Source organism: Acomys russatus, chromosome 8 (genome assembly GCF_903995435.1).
Source record: "Acomys russatus chromosome 8, mAcoRus1.1, whole genome shotgun sequence".
NCBI classification, from domain to species: Eukaryota; Metazoa; Chordata; class Mammalia; order Rodentia; family Muridae; genus Acomys; species Acomys russatus.
The window spans coordinates 1,405,330-1,424,405 of NC_067144.1; the positions used below are offsets into that span (position 1 = coordinate 1,405,330).

The 19,076-nt window shown below is 40.5% G+C and overlaps 1 protein-coding gene across 1 annotated transcript in view; it reads right to left on the bottom strand.

Annotated features, from left to right (window-relative positions):
- The window catches only part of Spidr (scaffold protein involved in DNA repair), a 333,822-nt gene that overhangs the window by 218,420 nt on the left and 96,326 nt on the right, over positions 1 to 19,076 (bottom strand). Inside the window, exon 8 of the mRNA XM_051150592.1 lies at positions 13,162 to 13,369. Coding sequence (XP_051006549.1) covers positions 13,162 to 13,369 — 208 coding nt within the window. The remainder of the gene's footprint in view (positions 1 to 13,161; positions 13,370 to 19,076) is intronic.

Below are 19,076 nucleotides of genomic sequence, written 5' to 3' on the forward strand. Positions count from 1 at the left end.
CTGAATAAATTAATTTAAAAAAAAAAAAGCAATCTTAACGGTTTGGGATCTAAAGGCCCAAGCCTTCAATCCCAGCACTCTGGAGGCAGAGGCAGACAAGTCTCAGTTGAAGGCTAGCCAGCCAAGGGGTAATAGTGAAACCTTGTCTGTGATTTCAAGGCCTCCCTGGAGTACATAGTGAGTTCCAGGACAGCCAGGGATATATAATGAGATTTTGTCTTGGAAAGCAAAGCAAAGCAAAGAAAGAAGTCAAATATTTTCATCTGTGTGTTATTACCTAGAGATTGTTAAATTAATTTTTTAAAAAGAAATTTAACATATAATGAATGGTCACTGAGTTTTGAGAAATGAGCACAATCTTTGTAATCCATGCAACTGCTGAGCTACAGAACATTTCAATCATCACAGAGAACTCCCTCAACCCTTACTTAGAAGCCCTCTGTGCCAATGGCTGTCCTAAAACCTACTGTTCTCCCAATAAGGTACTAACTAGGCTGAGCCAACTTCGTTTTTGTGTTCAGAAAAAAATCAGGCTTATTCAGGGTAGTATAGTCATGAATTACATAACAAGTCAGTGGTTTTTGTTGAATATGAAACACAAAAATGTCAAATTATTTTTCTTATTTCCTAGAGTACTCTCATATACTATAAACCCTAAGTGTAACATAAAGAATAGTAATCAGAGTTATACTTTAAAGAATTCACAACGCTGTGGCACTGTGACTAAGATGTCTGCAGTCAGAAGACAAGAGTATCCAGAATACTTTAAAAGTAACGCCACAAAGGCACCTCTAGTGTGGGTGTCTCATACTACCCGTCAACAAAGTGTCTGTCCTCTTCACAAGTTTGGCAACTACCATGCATACTGCTCAGTAATTCATGAAAGAAGATGATGCCTAACAATACTGAATTAACTTTTCAACAAAGAACAGTTATATTTATTATCATTTCATGAGGAAAATTACGACAGATTTAATAAAGTTAGTATTGAAACACATAACTTTTTCCAATTTTCACCTTTCAAACAGTTTTGTTACTATGTGACCCACAGTGTTTGTCTGACAAACTAAGCTGGTCCCAACGAAGGGATTATCCGCCATAAAGAAGTGCAGAAAAGACTGTCACGATCAGCTACAGACTCTCCTGCTGCATCGGGTGGGCTAGACAGAAATAAGCAGGCAATGTGCCCGTGCCCGTGCCTGATGCTCAGCTATATAAGCTCTGGAACCCAAGCCAGGCCACAGGTGGCACAGACAGGCTGCCCACCCACTAGTCACCCACAGCACAGAGAACACTTGATCCCAAAATGTACTTTTCAGTTTATGTAAACAGAGATGTTTATCATTCCAACATTTCATGTCATCACTTAAAATTATCTATTCCTGTGGAATGCTTGGAATTTCCTCATTTGTAAGATTTGGAAGGTTGCAAGTACAGACAGTATTCTGATAAAGCAGTGCTATTGCATCTAGGGACCTAGTACGTTGCCTACAGATTATCAAGGCACAATTACATGGAAATACCTACTTCACATACTAAAAGACAAGTGTGTGTGTTGAATATAGTACCCCATGTAATTCTGAGAATATGATATAACTGCTTAAATAGCTTGTTTCTTAATATTTTACTTTTGATACTAAATCCAGGTTGTCATTTATATTTACCTTTCTTTCCCACTTTAAACATAAACATATTAAACTTTAAACATATTCTTGATATTAGAGAAAACAGACAATATTTCTCTTTTGGGGGCTGAGTTACCTCACTCACAATGATTTATTTCTAGTACCAACCTGAGAATTTCATAATTTCTTCTTTTTTGAAACAGTGGATTAACAGTTCACTGTTTAAATGTACAACATTTTCATTATCCCTTTGTCAGCTGATGGACATCTAGTTGTTTCCTAATTCTGGCTATTATGACTAGCATAGCAATGAACACAGATGAGCAAGTGCGTCTGCAGGAGGGAGTGCATGCCCAGGAGTGGGAGAGCTGGATCTTGAGGCAGACCTATTCCAATTTCCTGAGGAAACATCACACTGATTTCCAAAGGAGCTGTATGAGTTTGAACTTCCAACTTGAAATGAGTAAGTTTTCCATTTCCTCACATCCTTTCCAGAATAAGCTGCCATGTTTTACCGATCTTGGCCATTCTGACTGCTTTAAGTTGAAATCTCAAATTAGTTTTGGATTCTCTGATGGCTCAGGACATTGAACTTTTATGTGTTTCATGGCCATTTGTGTCTCATCTTCTGAAAACTCTCTGCTTTCTGTACACTCCAATTTTAAATTGTTATTTCTTTTCTTGAAGGTTCAGTTATTTTCTTGTCCTTTATATATTTTACACATTAAGCCTATGAGATGTGTAATGTACATAGCCTGCCACTTTGTCCAAATGACGGTGTCTATTGACACACAGATTTGCTTCATGAGGTCCCATTTACTAACTGTCAGCCTTAGTGCCTGTGCTATTGGTGTCCCTTTCACAAATGCCTGTCATCTGCCCATGAGTTCGAGACTTTTGAACCACTTCTTCTCTATCACATTCAGGGTATCTGCTCTTCCATCGACTCCTTTGATCCACTTGAAGCTGAGCTCTGTTCAGAGTGATAGAGATGGATCTATTTGCATTCCTCTACATCCAACTGCTTCATCCTACCAGCACCATTTGTTGAAATAATTCTGTCTTTTCTCTAACGTGTATTTTTAGCTTCTTTGTCAAACTCAGGTGTCCATAGGTGTGTGAAATTATGTCTGTCTTCAATTTGATTCCATTAATCAATTTGTTTGTTTTTATACCAGTACCATGCTGCTTTTATTAGTATGGCTCTGAAATCTAGGATAGTAATAATTTAAGCACTTCTTTTATTATTCAAGAGTGTTTTAGCTATCCCGAGGTTTCTGTTTCCATATAAAGCAGAAAATAATTTGCTCAATCTCTGTTAAGAATTACGTTGGCATTTTGATGAAGACTGTTGAATCGGCAGAGTGATCCTGGTAGGATGGCTATTTTCATAAATAATAATCTACCGATCCATAACCATGGGAGAACTTTACATTTTTTATGTTCTCGTCAGTTTCTTTCTTTAATGTCTTGAGCTCTTAATTTACAAGTCTTTCACTTGCTTGGTTAGAGTTATCCCAAGAACATACACATTTGCATGCGTGTGTGTGTGTGTGCGCGCGCACACACACACACACACACACACACACACACACACACACACTAAAAGGCCATTGTGAAAGGTACTTTTTCTGATTTCTTGCTTAGTTTGTCATTGTATATAGGAAGGCAACTAATTTTTCTGTGTTAATTTTTGTATTCTGCTACTTTACTGAAAGTGTTTATCAGCTGTAGAAGTTTCCTCATGGAATTTTTAGGGTCTGTCGTCTATAAAAATCACATCATTTGCACATACGAATACTTGGATAACTTCATTTCTTATTTGTATCCCTTTTGATCTCTTTCAGTTTTTGTTATGTATGCTACAGTCTGCATAACCTCCGACGTAAATGCCCAATACAAAATGGACTTGATATTTTTATAGACATTTTGTCTCATATAGTTTTGTTCTTTTTTTTTTTTGGTCTTACTGGGTTTTTTGTTTACACATTTTGGTTTCTGAGTTTCGTGTTTTTGTAGAGTTTTTTGGGGTGAGGGAAAGTATGAGTATGTGTGAGGATTTTTTGTTGTTGCTTGAAAGAAAGAAAGGAAGAAAGAAAGAAAGGAAAGGAAGAAAGAAAGAAAGAGCATGGAGTTGGATGGTAGGCGGGGAGAATCTGAAAGGAGATGGGAGGAGGGAAAAGAATGATCAGAATACATTGTATAAAAACAAATTTTCATCGAAAAACAAAAATATCCTTGAATTAGTCATATCAGTTATAGATTTTAAAAACAGTATCAATTATTTTGAATAATAAGTTAACTAAAATTTACTGAATATACTATATACAGGCACAAGAATTTTTGCACTAAGTTTAATATTGTTTTTTATCTCCATTTTATCTATTAAGAATATCTATATAGATATAGATATAGATAGAAAGCATTCTGAGAATACCTATAAACATAAAATTCACAATATAGTTGAATGCTACCAAGCTGTTTTGGTAAATAGAATACTAATAAATAGAAACAGAATGAGTACTCAATAAGTAGTTTGTTGTTGTTAACTTTGCTATGTTGTGTAAACACGTAAGAAAGGAAGACTCTTATTAATTGATTTCTAAGGTATAAGGTGGTATGGCCACTACAGAAATCAGTGTGGAGGTGTCTCTAACTACAGTAACTTATTTTTCTTCTCTTGGGTATATAAACAAAGAACTTTATGCCCTACAACAGAGATACTTGCACATTCATGTTCACTGATGCTGTAATCAGAATAGCTGGTGAGACAGACATATTAATAAATAATACAAATATAGTAATATACCTGGAAGAATTTTATTCAGTTATAAAGACAAATGAGATATTTGCACAATATGGACAAAGCTCAAAATTATCTTGAGCAATGCGTTTCAGACCTAGAAACACAAATGCAACATGTTTTCTTTTGTATATCAGTCCCAGATCTATCTCTCTCTCTCTCTCTCTCTCTCTCTCTCTCTCTCTCTCTCTCTCTCTCTCTCTCTTTGTGTGTGTGTGTGTGTGTGTGTGTGTGTGTGTAAATAGGTTATGAAACTATGAGGTGTACTATGATAGAAAAAAAGCACACCTTCAGGCTGGGAAAAATAAAAGAGGGCAGTGAAATATATATGGCATGAGAAAAGCTAGGGCCATGAAAGGAAGCAGAGACTGGGGTAATAGGCAAAGATCAAGAAAACTACATTATGTATGAATATTCCATAGTGAATCCCATTACTTTGTAATATTAAATAACCAAAACAAACCTTAATTTTAGTTTAAAATTTTACTTATAACATGCTACGGATCTGTGCTGAAATATAGAAAGAGGAGCCTTCTGCTTAGTAGTTACTTATCAATCAAGTTTGAGTGTTTTCCCCCTTGGTCACTGTCTTCTTCATTCGGGAAGAAAGGCAGAAGGAACCTTGCACAGGTTCCCATGGAAGTCTGAGAAGGAATGCAGCCTACATGAGAATAAGAAGAACGGCAGGCTTGAGTCTAACCATAGCTATCTGCCACTAACTTAAGAAGGAGCACAATAATTCTGATTTTCCTGTCTCTCCTATTACAAGTTCTTTATCCTAAAAGGGGTTGGTGACAGTGGAGACTTGTCAGGCACTGTGCTTCCAAGTGAAGACCCACGAAAGCCAGCACTGCCATGCTTCCTTCTGCCTTTTCAGGAATCAGCTGCTAAGTGAACTTAACATCGTGTGGTCTGAAACATGGAAACCTGTCTTACAAAACTCAGATTCCTACTTAAGTCACAAGAGGGAGGAAGAGGGGGAACTATGCCTGGCACTGCCTCCAGCAGCGAAGCGTGTGGCGCTCTGGAGAACGACCTTAGGAGAAGACAGCAAGAAGATAAAAAGGGACCATGAGAATTCTGTATGAGTTTCTAGGCCCGTCAGGCTGTGACGAAGAACTTGAGGAAGAAAGGGTCAGCCTAGTTCAGGGACTACCTTTGGAGCACTCGGGGGGTCACACTGTGTCTCTGTTACTCTGAGAGTAATCATATGCAAAGACCATCTCCTCTCTGTTCCTTTGCCCCTAACAGGTCATTTATCTTTACGCTGAAAGAGTAAGTTAGGAGACTAAGGAACACCTTCTTTTCAGCTACAACAAATGAGGTACAGCATTGCAGATACTCTCATTACTACCAATACCTTTAAAGCAGCAGTAAGTCTATATTAAATAATAAAGCATAGTATTTTGTTTACATATATTAATTAACCTGAGGGACCACATGTGATCGATGCCATGTACTTCTTGTTCTTGTTGGTAGGTGGGACACAGGGTTATGATACCCAACGCCAGAACCATGGACACACAGAAAATAAATAAACAAAATAAAATGTTCAAGCTCCTTTTTTTTTCCTTTGGCAGTTCTTGCTTCCTTAGTGATAAAGAGCATCAAGGACCAACTGTAAAGCCATAATAGATATGAAGGATTCCATTCTTTTGATAATGTTTGCTATTTAACCATAAAATTATTGTTTAAGCTATAAAGTTCTTACTAGTCTTCAATGCAATATCAAACTGTCATAAATCTCTGACAAGTAACTGCTTATATTGCTGAATGAGATTCACTTATTTTAAGATCAGAGACATACAGTTTCCATAAAGTAAACACATTTTGCTATTAATTAGAGCATCTTCAACTTTTTCTTCTAATGATTCCTTTTCATCAGAAAACGGTCCGCGACAAGGTAGCCTGTAAGCGACCGGAGAGTAAGGGGTTCTTCCAAGAAAGGGAATTATAATATAGTGTTATCAACAGACGAAGAAGAAAGAATTAAAAGGAGTGTGTGATGGGGAGATAGGGTAAAGGAGGGAACAGTTAACTAACACTAAAGAACTCTTTTAAATCCATATAGAAACCTACTACCTCCAAAACCTCGCCATGTCCTCCTCCATGGCACAGCCTGGTGTGTATGGTCCGCTAACTGATTCTTGTTTTTTCGACCCCCACTAGATTTAGCCTGGGCCCTTCAGCTAGTGTTTCAGCCTAATCTGCCTGCCAGCACCTTGTAGCAGCTGACCTCTCGGCTTCCAAGATGCCCCTGCCTAATTCTCCTCCTGCACCTTAGCCAGTGTCCAGGCTTCCACCAGGACCTGCATCCACCCACATGACCCTCTGGACCACCTCTGCCACCACATTCCATACCCCAACAGCCCACATTCTCCCCCAGAATCTAGTATGCTCAATAACTCTGACCTTTTCTTGAACACCTTTTCTGCAATCTACCACATTCTGCACGGGCCCCACAAGCAGTGCAGCAGCCATCTCTGGCTCTCCCTGCCCTCGCTGTAGAGCAAGAAGAACACCCTATATACCAGCCCCATCTCTTCTGTTTATCTGATTCCATTCCACCCAAGCTCTTTCCAACCTTTAGACCAGTGGTTCTCAGCCTTTCTAAGTCTGTGCCCCTTTAATACAGAAAACTTAATTCAGTTTCATTAGTACTTGATAATTGTACTTTTGCTACTGTATTGAATTGTAAACATCTGTGTTTTCCAATGGTCTTAGGTGACCCCTCAATCTACAGGCTGAGAACTGCTGCTCTAGACCAAACCTGCCCCCATATCTTCCCTTCTCCTTGACCCAGCTCCTATCGATAACATAAAGGACTAACAAAGTACTCATGCCTAGATCTCAGAGAAGGAATACAAATAATACTAAGATTAAGCCAGTATTTTCTCTCCAAAATCTACAAGTCCTATAGAAATGCCTGCCTATGAGAGTTATCCAGATCAACTCCAGGACACAGACATTAAAAGAATCATCATAAACTCCTGAAGGAGAAGACACAAACAGCTCAAGAAAATCAAGGAAAAAGAGTTTAATGAAAATAAAACCCCCGAGTGATGACAAAGGAAATACAAACATAAGGCTGAAGGAAATGACAAAGATTTAGAGACTTGAGAATGAAATTCAATAGAGATAGAAACACTGAAGAAGACTCAAGTTGAAACAAAAATAGAATTGAAAAAGCCAATATCCCAGCTAGAAAAATCAAAGGAAAGCCTTACAAGTAGAAATGAATCAAGCAGAAGACAGAGTATCAGGTCTCAAAGATAAAATAGTGGATGTAGACCCAAAAACGTGATGATTATTAAAAAAAAAAAAAAAAAAAAAAAAAAAGCTAAAAACACAGGAAAGGGACACAAAGAACATGTGTGAAACCATGAGTAATCCAAATATTCTAGTTATAGGAATGAATGAAGAAAAAAAACCCCAAGCCAATGGCACAGAACTTCAGTAATGTCATAGAAAAAAACTACCCAAAATAAGGAAAGATACATCCATATAGACACAAGAATCACAGAAAAATACCAAATAGAAAAGAAAATTTCCACAGCATATCATATTTGAGACACTAACTATAAAGAAACAAAGAAAGTAAAAGAGAAAAAGAATCACAAGTCACATATGAAGGAAAACCCAGCAAAGTAACAGGTGATTTCTCAAGGGAGAACTGGAAGACAGACAGCCTGGAGCACTGCATTCCAAGTCCTGAAAAGCCATGTCAGCCACCAACTAACACCAAACTACTAACTACTAATGCCAATACTAGCTACCTATTAATACTACCCAGAAAATCTATCTACTGTAAGTAAACAAGGAAGAAAATTTTTCCATGACATAAAAAGCCTAAAAAATTTATATATTAAAAAAAAAACCAAGGAAAAGTACAGGAAGCATTATTTTGGGTGACAAGATAAACGAACGTTAACAGAAGGACTGTGGCTGGTGCTGACCTGAATGCCCCCTCCCTGAGGACTACCTTTCATGGCACCAGAAGGCAGCAGGCACGTTCTTCCAAAGAGGGATACAACCTCCAGTCCTAACCCAGCTATGCTGCTTATGGACCGTATCACAAGCAGCATGGTGTGATAAGTCTACGGTGCAGTAGTATATTTCCACCTGAGTTATGTGCGTTAGAGTACCTCAGGTAAAACATTAATAGTATGATTCCTGGTGAATTTTTCAGCCATCCAAATTGTTATTTTTCCCTCCCTTCAGTCTTTCTTCTGTTTATCCTATTCCCCCCTCCTGAAGGAGCACCCTCTTTCCCAATTCACTATCAGATCACTTGTATCCTGCTATTCCCCCTTTTCTGTATTTTCCTTGGCATTAAGCAGTTGTTCTCAATTAGTTTTGAGGCTCGCCTGGTCCTGGAAAGCTTCACAGTGGTAGTGAAGTCGGTTATTGAGGGAGAATCTACAGCCGCTACTTCATTTAAACACTTATCCTTATATCCACAGCTGTACCAATCTTCGCCCCTCATCAAGAAAACTCCTTACAGCAGAGGGGGCCTAAGGGCGAGGCCAGGAAGATGGCTCAGGAGTTAAGAATTCTTACAGCTCTTACAGAGGACCCAAGTGGATTCCCAGCACCCAAGCAGGGTGGCTCACAAACTGCCTGTAAGACCAGCTCTCAAAACTCCAGTTCCCTCACCTAACCTCATATGCACACACACTCTCCAAACCCCCAAATATATATGTATGTATATATTTTTTAATGTTTTCAAAAATTCTAAGTCTCTCTATAACAACACATGATACAGGTCAGGAAGCTACTCCGGACATTGCTATTCACAATCCTCTGGGCCATGCACAGACAGATAATCACGTGACTAATGTGGCTGCAGAATTAAACTCCTTAGCAGAAAAGGTGTCTGATCTTCTGAGAGGGATAAAGGCTGAGCTAAGTCCCTACTAAGCTCCTGTGTGGACGCCTTAGACCCAGGGCCCTGGGAGGTGGCTAAGTTAAAGTGAAGCCTGTAGGGTAGGCTCAATTGAATGCAAGGGGTCCTTAGAAGAACGAGAAATCTGTGCATGGATGGACAGCAGGGGCAGACGCTCGCGGGAAAGATTCTGAAAGATTACACCAAGTGCATAATGTTCCAGTGGCCGAGGAGAGAAGAGGCAAAGGATGGCTATCTCGCTGGCACCTTAACCATCATTATCCATAACTGGAAGAAACAACTTTCTATGATTTAACAAGATAAGGTAGAATTTTATTAAAGCAGCATAAACAGACTAAGCAGCTAGTGAGAATTTACCTGCTGCTAATGATGACCAAGGTAAAAAGTGGCACTGCCCACACTGCCCATGAGACCCGCACCATTCCACCTGTCTAGCAGCTTTAGGCAGGCCTCTCCTTCCCTAGGGGACCCTGACTACTGACCTGCTCTTTGTGACAGGGACATTGTTCTAAAATATGTTGATAGTATATATTACTATTATTAAATTAAATTACTGTTCATTAAAGAAATATGTAGCAAATAGTCTAACCCAGTCCAGGTTGATGGCTATTTAGGCAGTTTAGATTTTAAGGGTGTAGTCATTTCAATGAACATGGCCTCCATAAGATCATACATTTGAATACTTGGCTTTTAGTTGGTGGAACTGACTGAGAAGAATTGGGAGCTGTGGCTTTGTTGTAGAAGGTGTGCCAATGGGCTATGAAGTTTCAAAAGGCTCCACCTGAGCCTGCCCTGTGGTTATGTTTCAAGGTGTGAGCTCTCAGCTACCTTGTCAGTGGCTGCCTGCCTGCCGCCTGCTCCCTTGCCATCCTGGTCATAAACTCCAATCCTCTGAAACCAGAAACCTCAAATAAACTTTTTATGCTGTCTTGGTGTCATACCATAAAAATAGAAAAGTTACTTTGACAAATGGTTAAGCAAGACTTTTAAACAAAAGCAGGTAATATATTAAAGATCCTAGCAACACTTACAAACATACAAATGCTATGTCTTGTTTGGCATCACTGACAGAAGAATAGACTTCTTTCATGTGTCTGTAGTACAGATTATATTTTTATATTTAACTTGTTCTCCCCCTCCCTTCCACCCACCCACTCACCCACCCACCCACCTGCCTACCTCCTCTCTCTCTCTCTCTTTCTCTCTCTCTCTCTCTCTGTGTGTGTGTGTGTGTGTGTGTGCGCGCGCGCACGTGCGTGTGTGTGCGCGCAATGCATGTGCTTCAGCACTGAACTTGATCTACTGTGGTGGCCAGTTTATGATGCTAAGGAAATTCATGACATTATCTTTATATCAATTATTTTCATGTCTGTAGGTGTGCTAAAGTGCCTAAAGACAGCATTAAAATATGCTGCCACTCAGGAGACAACTTCTTGAACAGAACACCAACAGCCCAGGACTTAATGTCAACAATTAATAAATGGGACCTCATGAGGCTGAGAAGCTTCTGTAAGGCAGGAGACACTGTCAAGAGAACAAAGCGACAGCCTACTGACTGGGAAAAGATCTTCACCAACCCTACATCTGACAAAGGTCTAATATCCAAAATATATAAAGAACTCAAGAAATTAAACACCACCAAGCCAAATAACCCAAATGAGAAATGGGGCTTGGAACTAAACAGAGAATTCTCAACAGAGGAATATCAAATGGCTGAGAAACAAAGAAATGCTCAACCTCCTTAGTCATCAGGGAAATGCAAATCAAAACAACTCTGAGATTCCATCTTACACCCATCAGAAAGGCTAAGATCAAAAATTCAAGCGACACCACATGCTGGCGAGGATGTAGGGAGAGAGGAACACTCCTTCATTGCTGGTGGGAATGCAAACTAGTACAGCCACTTTGGAAATCTATCTGGTGCTATCTCAGAAAAATGGGAATAGGGCTTCCTCAAGACCCAGCTATTCCACTCCTTAAAATGTATCCAGCACACAACAAGAAAATTTGCTCAACCATGTTCATAGCAGCCTTATTCATAATAGCCAGATCATGGAAACAGCCTAAGTATCCCTCAGTAGAAGAATGGATAAAGAAACTGTGGTACATTTACACTATGGAATACTATTCAGCTATTAAAAACAAGGAATTCCCAAAATTTGTGGACAAATGGATTGAACTAGAAATGATCATAATGAGTGAGTTAACCCAGAAGCAGAAAGACTCAAATGATATATACTCACTTATATCTGCATACCAGCCCAAGGGGGCATGTCCCATGAAAGTCTTCACTTACCAGGAAACTGGGACAGAGGGGAAGACATCCTATTGGGACTCTAGGTGAGAGAAGCATGGGAGAATAGCAGAGTAGAAGGATCCAGAGGGTCCTAGAAATCTACAAGAAGAACATTATGATAGGCAGATTTGGGTCCAGGGGTCCCGCTCAAACTATGGCACCAGCCAAGGACAATACAGGTCGTAAACTTCAAACCCCTACCCAGATCTAGCCAATGGACAGGACATTCTCCACAGTTGAGTGGAGAGTGGGGTATGACTTTCACACGTACTCTGGTGCCTCATATTTGACCATGTCCCCTGGAGGGGGAGACCTGGTAGCACTCAGAGGAAGGATAGCAGACTACCAAGAAGAGACTTGATACCCTATGAGCATATACAGGGGGAGGAAGTCCCCCTCAGGCACAGTCATAGGGGAGGGGAGTAAGGGGAAAATGGGAGGGAGGCAAGAATGGGAGGATACAAGGGATGGGATAACCATTGATATGTAACAAGAATAAATTAATAAAAAAATTATTTTGAAAAAAAATATGCTGCCACTTGGCTTTGTTAGCACAAGCATTCTAGACTCTCTTCATTGAGAGAAAATCCATTTCTTACAGCATGACATAGCATAAAAAACAGCTAAACTTCATATGACATTTCTAGGGCAAATACAAGGCTATCTGCAACTGGTGTTTTAAGTCTGCACTCCAATTAGGTAGCAAAAAAAGTACTCAAAGAACAAAAATAAAACGATGCAGGAGAGAAGAATGCGGAAAGGTATAAGAACGTAACAAGACTGCAGTATGCCCACAGGTGGCTGAGGACCGGGAAAGGTCACTGCAGACCATAATGACCACAGCAGTGATGCTCTAGACGAACATCCCATGGAAGGTAAGTGTAATGTTTAAGATTTGTACTCAATCGCAAATCTAAGAATTTCATTGATGAAACTTTTTATAACAACTAATAGAGGTAAGCCTGGTGTGGCGGCGCATGTCTGTAATCCCAGCACTTGGGAGGCAGAGGCAGGTAGACCTCTCTCAGTTGGAGGCCAGCCTGGTCTACAAAGAATTCCAGGACAGCCAGGGCTCTTACACAAAGAAACCCTGTCTTACAAAACAAACAAAAACCTAACAAGGTTAATAATTAATTTCTATCGAAAGCGGTAAAGTTAGGGTTTTTTCCCATGGTTTTAAGCCATTCTTTTTATAGTTCCCTCTTAAATGACTAGCAGTAAAATGACAAATTAATATGTATTTCCCCATTATCACATAAGATCTCCTACTATACCTATTTTCTCAAGAAGAAGAAGAATAAAAACAAAAATGGTCAGATCATAGATCATACAACATACTTCTTGGGCAAAAATCCTCAGGTGGTTGTTCTTCTATTCCGCAAGTCCAAATGATAAAATTTCTGCTGCTGGAAGGATACATTCAGTACTTAGTCACATAAAATCTATGTCGCATCTTGGCTTTTTTCCTTTAGCATTTCTCTAATAATGTCATAAGAAAAATGTCTTGCTGCTGGACTCAGTTTATACTCACCAAGGAGGAAAGATGTAAATGACATCCTGGGGACGCCCTCTCAGGTGGTCTGCAGTCTCTCTGGAAAAGAGAACCTTCAGGCAGGCTTCCCGGCTAGAAGCTAGTTCCCTAGTTGGTGGCCCTGCCAACTGCTCACATATTGCAACTTGCATGGTACATTCCTCATGTAGCTCTAGAATTTTCACAGTTAATACACCAGATTTTCTGCCTAGAGGTCGAAGACAAAGCAGAAAGAAAACAAAAAGCCAACACTTAGTGCACATTTTGTGAACAAAAATCTCTACCTGCCTAAAGTGCTTCTGTCAGATACTGAGTACCAGGACCAGGAAAAGTAACTCATACAAGGATGGTCCTGGCCTGTGGGGTGTCGGGGATGTGGATTCACAGGGCCAGAATTTGGTCTAGATCCTCTCTTACAAAGCTGGCCAGATTATACAATTTCAACTCTTCAATCTTCTCATCTACAAAGCAGATCTGGTCACTTGTTCCAGTGAACATCTGTCAGAATTAGAAGACATAAACTAAGGTGAATCAATACAATAATATTTGTGGACACACACACTGTACCAGTGTAAAAGTGCAAAGAACTGGCAGTTGTAGAACATTTGCTTAGTCTGTGTGTGGTCCTGGTGGTTCAATTCATAAAATCAAGTGGTTAGTGAGGTGGGGCACACAACTACTCCCCACAAGAGCCAAAAATCTTTGCAGAGTTTTCATGTTGGGTGTGGTAGATATCATCTATAATCCTAGATACTTAGGAGAATCTTGAGTCAAAAGCTAATGTAGGTAGCACAGACAACAAAATGGGAGGGAGAAAAGGAGGGTGGTTAGCAAGAAGGGATTTAAAAATTAGCAGGGGACACAAAACAACTCACAGTGGACAATGTCCAAAGAGACTGACTACTCTGACTCACAAGGGAGGCTGGGGATTTTAAATCAATCTGACTTACCCTCTGTACTGTGAAATACACATAAAAGCATAAAAGCAAAGATTAGCATGTATTATTAGTTACAAGTAATGTATTTTAGTTGCCAGTAGTTAATGTATTTTATCTTTTTCTATTGCTTTTTAATTTTTAAAATAAATTAAGAACAACAAAAATAGAGCTGTGAAAACGACTCAGTATCACCAATCTCTCAACCACTATAGACCAAATGATTAACAGCAAAACGATCAAAATCAAAGTGTAAAGTTATATACAGTTTCATTTTCATTTCTGCTTTTTCCTCTCTTACTTTTGCTTCAATTACTACTGTCCCAAGTTTCCCACTGAGTCTCCCGACCGAGTGCTTGAGAACAGGCTTGCACTCCGCTTAGCTGGCCCTCCACCTTGTCAGGGCACGCTTCAGGGTGGCAGTTTCCAACAGTTTGTACCTGTCTCACTTTCTTGAGGACTGGAAGGAAGTTACTGAAGGATATGAACATGTGGAATGTCAAGCTGCCGCTGGTCATGATGTGACAAAAGATGGAGGTGCGAAGACAAACTTCTAAGGAGAGACACCGTCTCTAAGGTAAGCATATTGACTCAGGCACAGCACATGCATCTTTGAGGAAAGTAAATGCTTTTCAATGGTGAACAAAAAAAGAAGTATAGATCTGAAATTCATTTCAGTTTCACATTTCTCTGGGAAAAGGCTGCCTGTACAATAGGTAGAAAATTGAAGTTTTTAGAGGCAAAGAAAAGAATAATTTATGTAGAAACTACAGCGGCCAAAGGAGTATGTTTAGACATATTTTCAAAAGAGTTAAAACGTGAGCTTGTATTATGGGTTTATATGTGTCCTACATCTTAGCGACTGCAGCCCTGTGCAGGACTTCCTGAGCACCGGCATTGCTGAGGACTGGCCACCCAGCTCAAGTCTACATAGTCAGGGCTGGAGAGATGGCTCAGAGGTTAAGCACACTGACTGTTCTTCGGGAGGTCCTGAGTTCAGTTCCCAGTAACCACAACCATCTATAATGAGATCTAGTGCCCTCTTCTGGCGGGCAGATGTACTTGCAAGCAGAGCACTGTATACATAATAATAAATAAATCTTTAATAAAAAAAAAGTCTACGTAGTCAGCTGCCACAGGTACCTGGTCTCATGGTTACAATACTTGCTGTGCACCATTCACACCAGGAATGTAGAAATCTATTTATGTAGCAAAAAATAACAGACACTCAGTGGTTACCTTACAGTAGAAAGAAATTCTGAGAGCTCATAAAAAGAAAACAATTACAGAAACACACAACTAGTATTAGACTACAAATACCTATAATTTTATCGTTAAAATACACAAACACATAAGATGAACCATGTTATTATTGTTGACAATTCATTTTTGAAACATTGTCATACTATGTCCTAACAAGATTCCAAACAAGACAAACTCTTGTCAAGATCCACAGCATCAAGCACCTTATAAATAAATAAAATACCAAGTAAAAAAGTTAACTACTATCACATGTTCAACACCACAGATTCCTTGGTGACTAAAGAGATGTATGACACTGTGATAGATTTCGGCATTTGTGACCATGGCAGTAGGGAGGGGACAGCACAGTCCTGTCCTCTGGGCAAAGTACCATCAGGAGTTGCAGGGGGAGATTTAAAAAAAAAAAAAAAAAAAAAAAAGGCTTAGCTGAATAAAACAAAGCAGGGTCAATTCCATTTACCTGAGAGAGAGAAAAGGCATATAATAAGGTCTGTCAAGTAATGTGCTAGAGGTAAGCTCCTAATTTGGGCACAGGAGACCTGAGCACCAGAGACACTCACTTTACAAAGCATGTTGTTTTGCAATTTGATGAATGGTACAAAAAGGGTCATTTCTATGCTGCTAGGGCAGTATTTTCCATAAATGCTGGAGCACTTAACTAAATTATCACATCATCCAGAAATAGTTTGAGTAAGTGCCAGAACCCATTACTTAGGGGCCTTCTCAGAAGCAGGACTAGGGAAGACTTTAGATGCCAAAGGTGAAAGGGGAGCTGAGCAAAGCTGTTCTCCTATGATAGAGCCGCTGTCACCATGGTTCAGCAGCTCTGCCTGTGTGCACAAGACCTGCGCGAAGTCATGGAATGGGAAGCCGTTCTTGAGCCTGAAGCCCAAATGAGGAGCTATGGACAGCTACCGGCTCCTGGGGGAGGGAGAGTCAGTGGTCATTAGGGGCACGACTCCTGGTCGGCTGAACATGCTCTGATGGATGGCTCCACAACCAGGAACAGATATAGCACAAATTGGAGTTATGGAGTATTAAAAACAACAACAAAAAGAAGAACACACACAGAGGATATACACAGGGTTTAGGAAGGTGGTGGTGAACCTGGGAAGAGAAGCTGTAGGCAAAAATGACCCAAATACACTGTGTGAAATTTTTGAAGAATAAAAACAGATCTAATCCTGAAATTAAAGGAATATCAAAATACTTTTTTTGTATTTCTCTAATACAGCCTCAGTTTAAATATATATACATACACACAAATACAGATACATACATACATACTACTGCTGTCAGCTCCAATGTTTCATGGACAGAAACTTCCTTTTGTTAATGAGATATGTTTGAGAAATTTATAACTGGTGAAGCTCCTGAGAAAAAGTGACTACGGCTATGGCAGGGAGGCCCAGTGCTTAGCACAGACAGCATCCCTGCCACTCCCTCCAATGCTTAGATCACTGTAGAAATGGGAACAGGAGTAATCCAAATGCTGGCGGAAGCAGTGGGCAATTGTGTAACAATTTATTCTTGGAGCTAACGGGGAAGCTCCAGAAGTAGAAGCAAGAAGTAAGCAACCTTCAAGTCTCAGGAAGTTCATGAAAGCAATAAGATTCACAAGGCCCCTCTCAAACATTACAAAAGTAATGAACAGTTATAGGAGAGGACAGGCTGACAAGTTTGAGCTGCCTCCCGGAGACTTTCTGACCTGGTATGCAGCTCCAGCACTGCAACTTCCATTAGTTGTCACTAGACTAGGGTGGGCTTTGGTGATGCAGCTGCCTTTGAGTTACCCATGGTCCTGTTTGCAACCCCTCACCCACTTCTGTAAATAACTCCCCCAGATCTCACTAGTTTGCAATGTCAGACATGGGTGGAATCATTACTGCAGTCTGCCATTAGTTCCCTATCTAGGATGAGTAGATGTTTGTTTGCCTCTCCCTAGAAAAAGCTAACAGAACATTTCATTAGTAACTGGGATGAAAAAAATCTTTGAGTTTAGATGGTCAAGTGGATACAAAAAAATATAAAAAGAGATTGAAGAGCAAAACATATTTGTGGTTATTGCGATTGCTGACTCATCTGAAATACAGTCAGTCTACTGAGAGGCATGTGAATGCAAACCATCCTGAGCACATTATTCCGAAATTGAATGCATGAGGCTAATTAAAGTGCTAAAAAAGACAGAACAAAGCCAGGAGACAGTGGCCCACGCCTCTAATCCCAGCACTCAGGAGGCAAAGGCAGGTGGATCTCTGAGTTGAGAGCCAGGCTGGTCTCCAAAGAGAGCTCCAGAACAGCCAGAGCTACACAGAGAACCTTGTCTTTGTTTTTAAGGCAGCAGGGAGTGGGAGGCGGTGGGGGGGGGGTGACAATGTGTACTAAATTAGGACATGTGCAGAGGATTTAAAATCATTCTTTTATAGAAAAAAATTCTTTCACCCTCTCTTTCTTTGGGGGAGGGACTCATGTAACCCAGGCTGGCCGCAAATTTACTCTAGATGAGGATGGCTATCAGGTTTGAGCATCCTGTCTCCATCTCCTGAGCGCTGAGACTACAGGTGAGCACCGCCACACTGGACTTACACAGTGCTGAGACTACAGGTGAGCACCGCCACACTGGACTCACACAGTGCTGAGACTACAGGTGAGCACCGCCACACTGGACTTAGGCAGGGCTGAGACTACAGGTGAGCACCGCCACACTGGACTCACACAGTGCTGAGACTACAGGTGAGCACCGCCACACTGGACTCACACAGTGCTGAGACTACAGGTGAGCACCGCCACACTGGACTCACACAGTGCTGAGACTACAGGTGAGCACCGCCACACTGGACTCACACAGTGCTGAGACTACAGGTGAGCACCGCCACACTGGACTCACACAGTGCTGGGCAATGATCACAGACCACGAATGAGAGGGAAGCTTTCCACCAACAGAACTCTAACCCCAAACCTGTATGAAAGTCTTCCTAAAAGAGATATTTCCCTTTGGCCATACCATTTTCTAGAAATTCACCAAAATTAATACAAAGGGAAAGAAGAAAAGTATTTATTGTATATTCTATAGCCCTTTGAGAAAACATGGAGTTGTTCCTTTGCCCATACATGTGTGAATCTACCAGAGAGTGATAATGTACAATCCCAAAGAATGGTGCTCTTCAAATGAAATGGCCCAAAAATGTCACCATAGGGGCTGCAGAGATGGCTCAGTGATTAAGAGCACTGGCGGCTCTTCCAGAGGACCTGAGTTCAATTCCAGGCAACCACATGGGGTCTGATTCCCTCTTCTGATATGCATGAAGATAGAGCACTCACACATATATATGGTCAGGATTCTTACAGAGAACTAACGTGCACACACACACACACACACACACACACACACACACACACACACACACACAGAGTAAGTACTCCCTATGAGTGAAGAAAGCTTCTAGAAACTGGCGAAAGAGAATGACCAGAAAGGAAGCAGAGAACTCAACTACTGCATCAGCCAACTCCACACACAGAGAGCTGCTGAAGCCTGTTCCCTATGAGTCTGTGGCTTAACTCATTTTCTTACATTGTCTCTGATGCTAATTCCTCAGTGTGTTTCCATGAGTGACCCCGAATACTAACCTATTCACTCCCAGGCTCTAATAAGGCAAGTTCTGCTTTCCCTGAAAGGGGCACAGCTCAACTTGCTATTTCTACTCTTAACTCAGCAAA